The 14,482-nt window shown below is 30.0% G+C and overlaps 1 protein-coding gene across 1 annotated transcript; it reads right to left on the minus strand.

Moving 5' to 3' along the window:
* Positions 1–674: 674 nt before the first annotated feature.
* On the minus strand, positions 675–13,367 carry LOC109795187 (receptor-like protein EIX2). The gene is made up of 3 exons (XM_083061007.1): positions 10,648–13,367; positions 1,083–3,815; positions 675–957 (listed from the first exon to the last, which is right to left on the minus strand). The coding sequence occupies exons 1-2, from the start codon at positions 11,290–11,292 to the stop codon at positions 1,098–1,100; spliced, it is 3,363 nt and encodes a 1,120-aa protein (XP_082917133.1). The 5' UTR covers positions 11,293–13,367; the 3' UTR covers positions 675–957; positions 1,083–1,097.
* Positions 13,368–14,482: the final 1,115 nt, after the last annotated feature.

Consider the following 14,482-nt stretch of genomic DNA (forward strand, 5'->3'; position numbering starts at 1 on the left):
TAAAATTTCTCTAGTTAATAATTTATGGATAATGTTAAATTTTAATAATTTAGTTGTTAAATTAAAATTTTTTAATATATAAATTAAGTTTATAAATTTTTAAAAATAATTATTTGATACTTTATTTCTGTTTTTATCGGAAATCTGCCGTAGAGGTGATTCGCCAGGTAAGATCGGTGAGCCTCCTTCACTGGTACGCTGGTGCTCCAAGATGGGGGTGATATCTACAAAAGAGACTCCGATGCTAAAGTTAGTGTTTGTGTGAGTATTAGTCTCGTATATGTAATGCACGTACCTTGGTGTGATTTAGGGTTGCTTTGCACCTTGGGCCTGAGATGAGATGTAATATGATTAGATAACGGACCTCGTCTGGGGCGAGATCCTCGGGAATCAGTTATGATTCACTTAAATGCCGAGCTGATGTCACGCGGTGCGCGTCCGAGGTCGGCTTGCGTTGTGGTGTCGAGCTCGGAACTCGGTTACGCAGTACGAATAGTACAATTTCATTAATTTAAATCAACGTATAAAATATTTTTATGATTATTCATTAATTTGAATTAATGAAACGAAATATCAAATAATTTTTAAATTAACGATTGATATGAAATTTTAATCTAATGGTTGAATTTAGAAGATTCACAATTAATATAAAATTATTAAGTGATGTAATACTTAATAAAAGTTACACCGGGATAATTATAATTTATATATATATATATATATTTATATTTGTCACAGTCTAGTGTAAAGAAACGATACAACTTTACCACAGAGCAGAGATCTAACCGAGGAAACATAACTATTTGCAATAGGCAAAGTAACTTGATAAATAGAAACATGAAATTATTGGTCCAAGTTTATTATTATTGATATATATGTGGTCGATAATGCATGCCACGTTGTGGCTCTTGTAAACCTGTGGGTGAGATAGGTAGTCCAAGGATGAACATCAAGGACCTGCAAATTACGTACATAGAGAATGCAAGGGTAAGTAATAAGTTAGTTTATTCAAAAAATAAGACAAAAAGAAAAGAAAAAAAAAGATTGATGTAAAAGTTCAATAAAAAAAATTCTTTGCTTACCGCAGTTGCAATTTCTTATATTTGGATCAGCATGTCATATAGTCGGTGAAGAAATCTAAAATAGGCATGCCTGCATTTCCTGTTGAAGAAAATGGCTCCCAAAACTCCCCAAAACCCCACTGCAAATCCAATTCCCAAACCCATATAGAACCATGAATGAACTGCAGATGTATAATCATCATCTTCATCTTCTACTATCGGTTTTGTGTTGTTGGATTCTTCATCTTCTGGACAGATCTTTGTAAGTGGAGGTCCACAAAGTTGATGATTACCCATATAGCTAAGATTTGTAAAACTCTGAAGTTGAGTCCCTGATGGGATTTTGCCCATAAAATTGTTGAAAGACAGGTTCAAGACACCAAGAAAAGATAAACCGGACATGGATTGAGGAATTTCTCCCCACAAACGATTGCTTGAGAGATCAATGGACTCCAACTGCTTCATGTTGCCAATCTTTTCTGGTATTGTCCCCACTAATTGATTACGGGACAAATTCAAGGATTGTAATCTAGTGAGCATAAATATCTCTGAAGGCACGGTTCCTGACAAACTGTTACTTGAAAGATCAATAACATAGACCATGTCCTTATATATTAATTCACTTCCTTTTATCAGCAAACCCACAGGAAATACAAAATCCATTATTGAATCGGTTGTTTCAACGCGAAATCTTATCTCATAAGTTGAAGTTGAATCAGAAAGCATGGCTGTGATGTTATGTAAGCATTGGGGTATTGGTCCTGATAAGCTGTTGTTTGCAAAATCCATCACCATTAGAGAATTAAGTTGGCATATCTGAGGGGGAATGTTGCCACTGAATTGATTGGATCTTAGTTGAAGAGTTTCTAGAGACTGCCCCATCCAGCTTGGCACAGCTCCAGAAAAGTTGTTGTTACCAAGATCAAGGATTAATAGGTTCTTGCAATTTTTAAGAGACAAAGGTATGTCTCCATACAAGTTATTGCGGTTCAAATTCAATGAAAGAAGGTTAGACAATGATCCCATGGAGTGAGGAATCTTGCCTGTTAGGTTGTTGTTCCCCAAACTAACACGAACCAATGATTCCCAGTTATTCCAACAATCTGTGAGTTCTCCGGATAAAAGATTATAACGCAAGTCTAAGGACTTAAGATTGCTTTTTTCTGTCATCTTGTGGCATAAAAGAGGAGAAATGGATCCAGACAAAGAGTTACCATCTAAATTCAAGAGAACCACATTTGGTGACAATCGAGGCACGCCACCTCCCAGATTATTGGAAGTCAACCAAACAATTCTGGAGGTTAGCAACACATTTGACATGTTCCCACCGATCGAGTTATTAGATAAAGACAAAAATTCAAGTTGAGTAGTAAAGTTCCAAAATTTGTCAAGAGGTTCAAATGAAGCAGTTGAGTCTGTAATGATTAGAGTTCTGAGAGAACTTTGGGTAAATAGCCATGAAGGAAGTTTGCCACCCACATATCCTAGCCACACACCTTGAAGGTCAAAAGGAGGGATCCATTCAGGATCAAAATCATATATTAAGGCTGGTGAGCTCAAGTACAAGTGCTTTAACTTTGAAAGAGACCTTAAATTTCTTTCAGACACAATTCCTGTTAAGGAATTATCAGCAACTGTAAGGACCTCCAAGTTGCAGAGTTGCCCAAAACTTTCCGGAAGATTTCCATTCAGGTTATTTAAGTTGAGTTTCAATACAACCAAGGATGAAAGATTTCCCAAACTTGTGGGAATTGGGCCAGAAAATGAATTGTGAGAAAGATCAAGTTCTTGTAGTTGTTCAAGTTGTCCTATCCAGTTTGGAATAGGTCCACTGAGAGCATTATAAGACAAATTCAAGAATTTAATGCTTCTAATATTTGACAACATATTAGACAGTTGGCCATGTATCTGATTTTGGCTAAGGTCAATATGAGAAATGTCACTACTTAGATTGAATAACCAAGTGGGCAACTCATAAGATAAAAAAATATTATCAGCAAGATCTAGAACTTGAAGTGAAGTGAAATTAGCATACTGAATAGATGGATTGATATTTTCAAGTTGACAACTCTCCATGTGTAGCTCCAAAAGTGAAGGGAGCATGGTGACGGATTGAAGCCAATTAATTTCCTTGTGAAGATCAACTCCATCAAGGTTAAGATATTGCAAAGAAGAAAGATGGGAAATCCAATGGAGATTATCAATGAGAATATCACGATTATATGACAAATCAAGAACTTGGAGGTTGGACGAGTTTGTACAGTGATGAGAACGTGCGTCTCTTGACATATTAACACATTTTGGATTATGTTGGATACCCTTGAAGGCATTATTGCTCAAATTCAAGTAGCTTAAGAATTGAAGTTCAAGCAGAGATAGGTTGAGTTGACCTGATAGGCAGTGTGATTTGTGGTCCTTGTCTCCTGCATGACAAGGGAGATTGAGCTCGGTAACTCTGCCTGTGATGCTGTCACACTTAATTCCTGTCCATTGACAACAATGTTGTTGAGTGATCCATGAAGAGAGGAAGCCTGAAGGATCTGTGACTCCTTCTTTGAAGAGTAGGAGTATGTGCACGTCTTTCTCGTTGCAATGAACCTTCAAACTGCATGTAACGGAGTTGAACATGAATGTACATAGTAACCAAAGCAAAACAAATTTAACATTAGAAGGAAAGACATCCATGATCATGCAAATAGATGATTGAATCATATGGATGGTAATTGGTAAGTAATCACCACCCACCACAAGTATTTATATGCCTGATGTTCCACATTCTTGCAAATCCATAATGTGAATATATTCATAGCGTATTTAATTGATTGCATCCCCGTTTTTCATGTAACTCGGACCTATAGAGTTGACGCACCGCCAAACACGTGTTTCTTTTTATTTATTTATTTACTAATTATCTTTTTAATGAAAGTTTAGATCAGAGCAAGTCTGAGCAAAAGAATATAATAAAACACAAGAAAAATAAAATTCAATCATTTAAACGGCTAAAAACGAAGAGGCTTACACCACCAAACATATTTCAACACGTTAATATTAGTTATCTTTATTTTTATTAAAGAAAAAGAAACCTCCCTCTTAATTATTTTTTTTTAAAAGTGAAAGCAGTTAGTGGGAATAGAGATACCTGTATCTCTTTTAATTATCGTACGTGAAAGAAAAAAATGCTAAAAGTAGTAAAAGAGAAATAAGAATAATTATTATATTTTTTTGTGTAAAAATTTTATGTAGTTTTAAGTTAAAATGACACTACTAGAAAAGTGTCATTTTTCTGCAAAAAAAATATTCACAAAATTATTTTGCGAATTTTCCTGCAAAAAAATATTCGCAGAAATTTTTTGTAAATTTTTCTGCAAAAAATATTCGTAAATTTTTTTTGTGAATTTATTTGCGAAAAATAATTTATAGATATTTCTTACAAATTTTGTTACAATTTTAATAATCATAAAAAAAAATTTCCATGGTAAAAATTTGCAAAAAATATTGTAAGAATTTTATTTTGTTTCTTGCAAATTTACTTGCAAAAATAAATTCGCAAGTAATGTTTACTAAATGGTAGAAAAATTTTACAAGTAACTTTTCTTGCAAATTTTCCTGCAAATTTTAATCCGCAGGAAAAATAAAAAAAATATTTAAATTTATGTTTAATATTTTAAAAAAACTTCAAGTCCCACATCGATTAAAAATAAAATAATTAAAGAGTATATAAGTTGGGGTAAGACTTACCTTATAAGTTGATTTGTATGGTTGAGTGTTAGGCTTATAATCTACAATCTTAGAATTTAAAAGATTGTATCACATGTTGGAGGTATGGAAATTGAAAACAAATGTTTCGGATGAATTCATTGTGAGCATTTGAAAGTTAAAGAATTATTGATAGATTTTATAATAATTTCTTTAATTTTTTTCGTAAAAAATATTCCTGCATAATTTCTTGCTAAAAAATTTGCAGGAAACTTTCCTGTAAAATTTTTTTTTAGGAAACTTTCCTGCGAATTCGTAAAAATATATTATCCACGAAGGTATTACCTGCAAAAAAAAAAAGTCGCATGTAATAAGAGAAATTTTAGTAGTGTGATACTACAAAAATGAAGATTAAAAAATGGTAGCGTTTTAATATTCCACCAAATCGATCATCGAACTAGTGTCGACAGATACTTGATGGTTTAGTAAACAATATAGAGTTATTTGCTAAAATGGTTAAATGGGTCTATATAAAAACTAAAAATTATATAATTAACATAATTTAAGATAAAAAATAATAGAAATAAAATTGTATATTACAAAACATAACATACAAAAGTTGTATAGTTTAATGGTAATTAGTCGATTTATCCGTGTAATGCACAGAAATTTAATTATTTTTATTAATAATAAATTAATTTTTATTTAGTAAAATATATATATTTTAATATTTTATATCATTTTAAAAGATGATACAATTATATAAATTTAATAAAAAAATATAGTTTTTTATGTCTAAATCATGGGCAAGAATTCTTTCCTTTTATTTCAAAATTGTCAGATAAATATAAAAATTAAAATAAAATAGCATGAAGATTATGTTATTGAAGGGGAGAGATATAAAAAAAAAAATATAAAAAATAAGATGTGAATATATATATATATATATATATATATATATATATATATATACACACTTTTTTATTATTTTATGCTTTTGTGAGCTATATTTTTATTTTAATATTATTATATAATTTCATATTTAATTGAAGTAAAATTCTATTATTTATCGGTTGTACTTCCTTCAAAATAGATTGTTCTAATTAAAAATATTTTGTATAAAGATGCATTTTAATTGAAATTAAATATGTTTTTAAATATTAAATACAAGGGTGTTTTGTCGACTGTCGTTAACCACATTTTGTATTTTGATATAATAAAGCTTTAATTTAGAGATGAAAAGAGTAATAAACAGACAATGAAATCTTATTAAAAAAACGTTAGCAATATTTATATGAAAAATTATTATTATTAATTTTATTAATAATTTTAATACTTTATATAAATATTTATTAATATTAAATTATAATTTTTTACAAGAAACATTTTTATCAGTATTTTTACGGAGAATACATACATACATATATATATATATATATATATATATATATATATATAATTCAATTTTTATGCAAATTTTTGGCAAATAATTTATACATCAATATTTTTATTTTTATTTAAAATATTAATATTAATTAAATTTTATATGAAATATTAAAAATATTTTACATGAATTTGTAATGCATTAAAGTAAATTTTTAATAATTAATAATTTTTATAATTAATATTTTTTTTACATATTTTAAGTGAAATATTAAAAATTAATATAAATATTATACATAAATTTTTAATACATTAATGTTAATTTAATGAAATAATTAGTATACTTTATGCGATTTTCTTTTCCATATACTTTAAAACTCCAATTAATTAATTGCAATAATTAATAGTCTTGTAATAACATTACTGTTTCTATTTTAAGATTTTATATAAATATTTATTAATATTATGTTATAAAATTTTATGAATATATATAAATTAATATTTTTATGATATATATATATATATATATATATATATATATATATATATATATATGCATATATATTTTAATGGTTTTCTTTAAACTGTAATAGTTAATAGTTTTATTTGAATTTTAAATCAAATAATATTTTGAATACAATATAATTTATACTTTAATATAATATATTATATAATTTAATCATATTATATATATAATATGAATTCATTTAAAATATTATTTTGTTATTAAAATATTATAAATTCACAAATATATATATATATATATATATATATTTTTTTTTAAATTTTGATGAAATGAAGAATAATATTAAAACGGAAAATAATTTGTCATAATAATATTGAAATGAAAATTTAATAATAATCAATAATCATTTAAATTATGAAATGTTTATTGAATTTGTCCAAATATTTTAAATAATTTAATATTAAACCCTAAATCTAAAAAAAACATTCTTTTATAATTTAATTTAATTTTATATTAGTAAAAATAAATATTAAATATTTTTCTTGATTCTTATTTACACTATAAAATATTTTACAAAAACAAATATTAAAATATTTATTATTCTTATATTTTTTTTATTAATATATTAGCCTTTCAATGGTTAATCGGAATATGGTTTAATTATTATAAAATTTTGGAAGGAGTTTTTGAAAGAAGTTTTTGGAGGGATGACGTTGTTAAGTTTTTAGAGAAGTGTTTGTAGATTTGTTTACTTTTAATAGACGTATAATCACAAATATTAACATATATAATTTTTTTTCTTTTACTTTTAGTAAAATTTGTTGAAATATTTTAAAAAAATTAGTTTTTTTTACATAAAAATATGTTTATTTTTATCCATTTTTTCTTAATATTTTATATATATTTTTTTATAATGTATAACAATTGAATTTTGTAAAAATTATTAAAATATTTTTAGAGAAAAGAAGTTGTTTCCTTTATGTACTGGCCAGCCGAGTTGCCGACTTGTCCCTCACTAATCTGCTGACTCGGTCAAAGGTTTACCAGTCTAACCAAGCAGTAAGCTCATTATTGCCGAGCTCCTCAGCCCGACCATGAAACATGGACATCGGAACACCACATCGGCCCAAAGAGGCCACGTCATAAAACAAATAAAAATACAATCTTGTCACCGCGCCGCCCATGCGTTATGGGAACGAGGTGACGGTTATGACACATGGCGTCATGACAAATAGGCGTACGTGAAAAGTCACGACCCCTTGTCGAGCTCGGTCTTAACTCCTCGACCTACAGTCTTCGGAGTTCGGGGGGCTAGTGTACTATCCGTACTGCTATGCCGAGCTTGAGCTCGACATCACAGCGCGGAGCGACTTCGGACACGCGCTATGTGACATCGGCTCGCTATCCAATTAGGTCATAAACTGATCTCGGGCCCAAGGCCCAACAAAACCCTAATACACACAAAGCTACGTGCATTATTTATACGAGACTCATATTCACACAAACCCTAACTTTAGCATCGGAGTCTTTTTTGCAGGTAACACCCCCATCTTGGAGCATCAGCGTACCAGTGAAGGAGGCTCACCGATCTTACCCAGCGGATCATCCCTACCTCGGATTCCCGGTAAGAACACTTTATATTATTTATAGATTGTTATCCAATTATATATATATATATATATATATTAATATATTTGTTTTTAATATATTTATTTATTTTTAATGATTTTTAATGGCAATTTATTTTATGATAATATTTATATACAGAATGATATATTTTTTTAGTTTAGTCAATATTTGAAAAACTATTTTCTTTTACATAATCTATATATTTATTTTTCAATTTTTATTTTTATTTATGGAAATAATTTTTATAATATATAACAATTGAATTTTACATAATTTTAATAATGATTAGTAATTATTAAATATTTTTTATCTAATTTTTTTATGTTGATATATTTGTTTATTTTTAATATTAGTTTATTTTATAATAATATTCATATACAGAAATATTTAAGAGGGAGTTATTGGAGGGAAGAAATATTTAAGAAGAAATTATTGAAAGAAAAAAATTATTTTGGAGAGAGTTATTGAAAAAAAGAAATTGTTCTGGATATATTATTTATTTATAGATAGATATGACTCTTGCTTCCATTAGCATTTTTAATTTATATCGTACCTTACACTAGTTATTACAATGAATGTATACAAAATCTTCTAGGCAACATGTTATACTTTGGGATTACTAACTGATTATAAAGAGTTTATAAATGCAATAATTGGGGTCAATTGAATTGGGCTGTTCTTTTTATTATTTATTTATATCCACAACTAATTAGCCTTTAGTAATGTTACAAAGGATATTCTCTTGATTTCTAAGAATAAAATGACAACAAGGGAACAAATATGAAACTTTAATGTATATTTTTCACGTAATGGTTCATATCTTTATTTTATAATCCAATCACGTCTCCATTTGCCTACTCACACTAAATCTCAATTTCTTTCTCTTCCCCTTATCCAAACTTTCTTCCCTATCATCAACATATAAATATTTATGATTGGTAGCTTAACGATCTCAAAGGACTAAAATTTTATAACATACCAATTAGATCCTATGGAAAGTTAGAAATGCATCTATATTTCAAGATCAATTTTGAGACTTTTGACATATTATTAATCAAATTCAAACTCTTTTGACCAATATTAAAAAGATGTTTAACCATTAATTAGGATCATCAATAACAAAGTCATCAAGTCAAAAAGGAAAACACTTGCATCTTTTGCAATCAAAATCAACATTGATGACAACTCATTTGGTAACTCAGGAAGAACAAGTTTTGGAGGTCTTTTTCAGGATCATATGAGAAACTGAATTACTAATTTCTCTATCTCATGTAAAAATTCAATTAGTATCAAGACTTAATCTTTTGCTCTCTTTCATGCTCTTATAAAACTTGAAAGGAAGTTTATGGTGTTATATGTTGTGTGATATGGATTCTACCATGATCTTACATTAGTTCATAACAGTTAGGATCACTTTCATCATGAAAGTTTCATCCGTATTTTTACTTGATCATTGCAATTAAAAAATTGTTGCAATTACTTTAGAGTGTCACCTTGCAACACATACTTCCTGAAACTAATTCATGTGTTGATTGACTTGCAAAATATGATACAACTTATGATATTTTTTTTTCTAACATTGGAACTACTGTCTACCTCAACTAACTTTTCTATTATTATTTGATGCAATAAAAATGTTATATTGGGATTTTAATTTTTGTTTCTTTCTTACTTTTTGTAATTCTTACTCATTAAAAATAAATAATGATGCATGCATGCGATTATATTGCTTGCTTGAACTTTATTATCAAAGTTTCAAGTGTTCTTGCTTCTCTTATTGGTTTCCATAGAAAATATTATAGAATGTAAGGAATAAACCTACTTGAAAGTGCTATCCAATGATCTCCCTGGAAGGACAGGTCACAAAAAAATGATAAAAAAAATCAAATTCTTCGATGGCTGAAATAATAATCATCTTCACAACTTGGAACACCAATAGCACATGACACAAATTAAACCTATAGAAAGATCAAAACAAAAAAGCATTAAAAGGAAAACTGACATCATCTCAGAATGCACCATCAGGCAAAAATCATGTTAATACAAACAACTAATTACGCTATGAACCATGAAGAGAAGCAACATAGCATAAAGATGAAAATGAACGCAGTAACACTATTGGACATTGAATTCGAACTGAAACAACGGAGTTATAAATATTCTGGACCATCTACAAGCTTAATTTGAAAACACAATCACAAACTCTGGACCAACCACAAGATTTATTTGATAGATGAATTGATTATGTCCCATGGTTCATATTCACCTTTTCTGCCTGTCCCTTGCTACCCTTACCATTATGGCTACATACATCTTATCTACAACCCCATCCACGTAAGGGAAATGTGTCTCCAAACTCCAATCCCTATTCAACAATAGTTACAAAGAATGCCCAAAACCCTGTTATGAAGCCAAGCACAATGACAAAGTTAAAAAGCACTTTTCTTTCTTATCATTATTGTCATTCTTGTCTTCATGGTCAACGCTGGTAGGTACCCTAACCCCATCACCAATCGAACATTTATTCGTTAGGGGTCCTCCGCAGAGACGTGAATTGCCAAGAAAAGATCGATTATCAAAGGTGAGAAAATGATCATTTATCGGAATGAGACCTAAAAAATTATTGTAGGATAAATTTAAGAAGCCTAGATTATCCATGAAGGACATGACGGTTGGGATAGGACCAGAAAGGCTATTGTTAGAAAAATCAAGGGATTCCAGTGACTTCATTTTCTGTATATTACTTGGGATATTTCCTGACAAGTGATTACGTGATAAGTTCAAGCCAGTCAATCCAGAAAGAGAGGTTAAGTCATCAGGAATTGATCCCATGAGATTGTTACTTGACAAGTCTATGTTTACCAAATATGGATACTTGTATTCTTTTGTGTAATCATATTCATTTTCTTTCAAGACTTGCTTGAAATTCCTTTTTCCCCATTCATTTGCATCATAAGTGAATGCTGGTTGTGCTTCAACTCCTTTTATCATCATACCCCGGAGATCACCAATGCAACGAGGGATTGAACCTGAGAAATTATTATCAGCAAGGTCCATGATTTTCAAATTATAAAACTTGTAGAGAGATGTTGGAATATCACCATTAAACAAGTTTTGCCTCAGCCTTATATTTTCAAGAACATATATGCCCACCAAGAAGGTATTTTCCCTGTAAATTGATTCTCACCTAGATCCAAAATTTGCAACCAAAGGGTTGCTTTGCAAGGCTTGAAAAGGGTCTCCATGGAGAGGGACTCTTGTTGCTCAAACTCAACCATCCCACAGTAAAATTCCCAAATGAGCTCGGAATGGTGCCCGATAGCTGATTTGAGGCCAGATTTAAGACTCAGAAAAATTGCTTTCCCCAACAATTGGGAATTGTGCCAGAAAATCTGTTCTCCTAGAGATCAGGAAAGAACAAGCTTTCCATCTTGCACAAAGAGTCTGATATTGAACTCTCTATATTGTTACTACAGAGATTTAGCCTTTACGTGTTTGGAAGATGATGACCAAAATCTTTTGGAATATATCCACTCATCTGATTGTTATTGATGTCTAACGTAACAAGTTGCTCCTGTGTTTGAAGCCACGCAAGAAAACGTGTCACATTATTGTAGGCCATTCCAAGGACTTGTAAATACTTGAAAGGTGGTGTCCAATCGGATTGTCTTGAGATCAAGATTGTTGAATCCTATTTGTAATATATCAAATTTGAGAGGTTACCAAGGTGAATCTCTGATATGATAACTGTCAAAAAGTTATTAGCTACCCTTAAGGTCACTAGATTCCCCAATTGTCCAAGGCTTTCAGGAATGCTTCCATTCAAATGATTGTTAGAAAGATCTAACACAGCTAAAGATGACAACCGTCCAAAGGTAGCTGGAATTGACCCATGTAATTGATTATCAGAAGGATCTAACGTTCTCTGGGCAAACAATAGTTTCTATGACCTAGTCCCGACCCTTCAAATATAGCCATGCTAGATGACAAGTCTAATGATCGGAGAGAGCACATGTTTATCAAGATAGATAACACGGATGCTTCAACCCTCTTGTAGGGATTACTAGAAAGATTAAGATGGACAAGGGAATCAAGATTAACCAACCAATTAGGAAGTGAAGTGAGATTATTATAACCAAGGTTAAGATCTCGAATTGGACTCAATTAAGTTCATAAAAACATCAGGAATAGGGTCAGAAAGTAAATTTTGTGCAAGATTCAGAACTTGAACACTGGCAAGAAATGTAGAATTGACATGGCCAGCAGCAAAGTGCATGTTGGTGAGATAGTTCAAGTGTTTCAACTCGAATGTAGAAGGGTGAACACCATTAGCTGTTTATGATGAGCACGTGCAAATTAAGATGCGCCGGCAACTACATGTTTTTTTGCCATCACATCCCTGTCCTTCCCATTGGCAGTGATCATTTCCTATTTCCTTCCCAGGACATAAACATGGAGCTGTTGGAGAAACTTTCTTTCAGTTTTAGAAGAGCTTCTCGCTCATTCATTGCGTGGCCAGAGGTTGAACTTCCGCAAAAGCACAATTGTTGAGGTGCAAGTGCAATGATGAACAACAACAAAGAAACAAGGAATAACCCAACATTTGAGTCTGCTCTCATGTTTGTGCAAAACCAATAAGGATGGATATATCACGCAGTTTTCTTGGATATAGAAGAACTAAAATTCATAAGCAATTTCCAAGAAAGAACCTGCCTTGCATCTAGCATTAGGTAAATGTTTTCCAACGTATTTTTCACGGGACAAGAGTCTAACCGTGTGTTTGACAGGGCATTAGAAGGCCCTCACGGTTATCAAATTATTTTGAGTTCATAACCAACTTTTACCGAATTCAAATATTTTTTTTTAGAGGGGTTATAATTATACTGGTGTAACTTTTACTAAATATTACACTACTTAATAACTTTATATTAAATGTGAATTTTGTAAATCTAACCGTTAGATTGAAAGTTCATATCACTTTATATGTATATCAAATTTTGTTAAAATTGAAAAACAACTTGAAGGTAATCAAAGTGTTCATATTTTAGTATATTTTGAAATGAATATATTACGTCAATTTTGTTTTATAAGAATGGAGTATCAAATCATCTTAGATTAATATAAAATTTTGTATATATGATCTAAGAGTAAGGAATTTTCAATCTAACGGTTGGATTTACAAAATTCACAATTAATATAAAGTTATTGAACGGTGTAACATTTAGTAAAAGTTATACTGATGTCGTTTGAACCTTCCTCTATATATATATATATATATATATATATATATATATATATATATATATATATATTTTGCTACACAATTTGTTGTGAAAAGAATTTGTTAAGACACTAGTTTCATAAATAAACTCAACCTTTTGAATGCTCTAAAGAATGCCTTCTGAAAGATAATTTTTTGTTAAATAATTGAATTTTAAAGAATGCAACAATTTTATCTCCTTCTTGTTACTTAACATTCACTTCACAGTTATGGTGCAAAGGAGGTGCACATTTCACGAATACAGTGATATGTGATTTTGATGTTTATGTTAGCTAGGCTTTTTTGTGTGTATTTTTTGAATTTTTTTTTGGTCTTGTAAGTCATTAGTATCTTCCTGTGCTACGTACTATGATTTATATATTATCCATGTGAGTTTGTACAACTAATTAACTATGATAAATGGTCATTTTGGATAGGACTTTTTCTTTACCAAATTCACTGGACATGTAACCTTGTATCAAAAGACTTCCTACATACAAATAGTGGCATGTTTTTGGCTTTCCTTACACCTTCAAGTATGTCCTTGAATCAAGTATATTTCTTTTGGACATTTCAAGCTAACAACACACAACAATTATATACATAGGTGGATATTCATGGTTTAAGGATTGTGAGCAAGTGCGATAAACTAGATATTAGCTTTCATAAGGTAATTTATATATATGTGCATTTGTTTTATTTATTTGGACATAAAACAATTATACCTTTAATTTATTCAATTTAGTTGCAGTCATTTACTATTTTGCAACGCAGTTTTGGGTCGGTTAATGTCAGAACTGGTCTTTTTCCCAATAGAGAAGTTGTACTCTCTTTTATCTTTTCAAAGACACTAAAAACATCCAAATCTGATGTCAGGAGCTATAGATATGGCCTACACAAAAAATAATGTCAAAATAGGAAAAAATATGAAAATTAACTAAAATTTACAACTAAAACCAAAATGACTAGCTAGAATAAATCAAAGTT

This window comes from Cajanus cajan, chromosome 7 (assembly GCF_000230855.2).
Source record: "Cajanus cajan strain Asha chromosome 7, NIPB_CcT2T_4, whole genome shotgun sequence".
In the NCBI taxonomy this organism is placed as follows: domain Eukaryota; kingdom Viridiplantae; phylum Streptophyta; class Magnoliopsida; order Fabales; family Fabaceae; genus Cajanus; species Cajanus cajan.

What these genes read in the sequence shown, in the direction of transcription:
- LOC109795187 (XM_083061007.1), bottom strand. Translation starts at nt 11,292, where the DNA reads ATGGACCTTGCTGATAATAATTTCTCAGGTTCAATCCCTCGTTGCATT. An exon ending in TAACTTTGTCATTGTGCTTG is followed by an intron (nt 3,816 to 10,647) that starts GCTTCATAACAG and finishes TCAGGCATATAA; the next exon opens with ATACTTGTGGTGGGTGGTGA.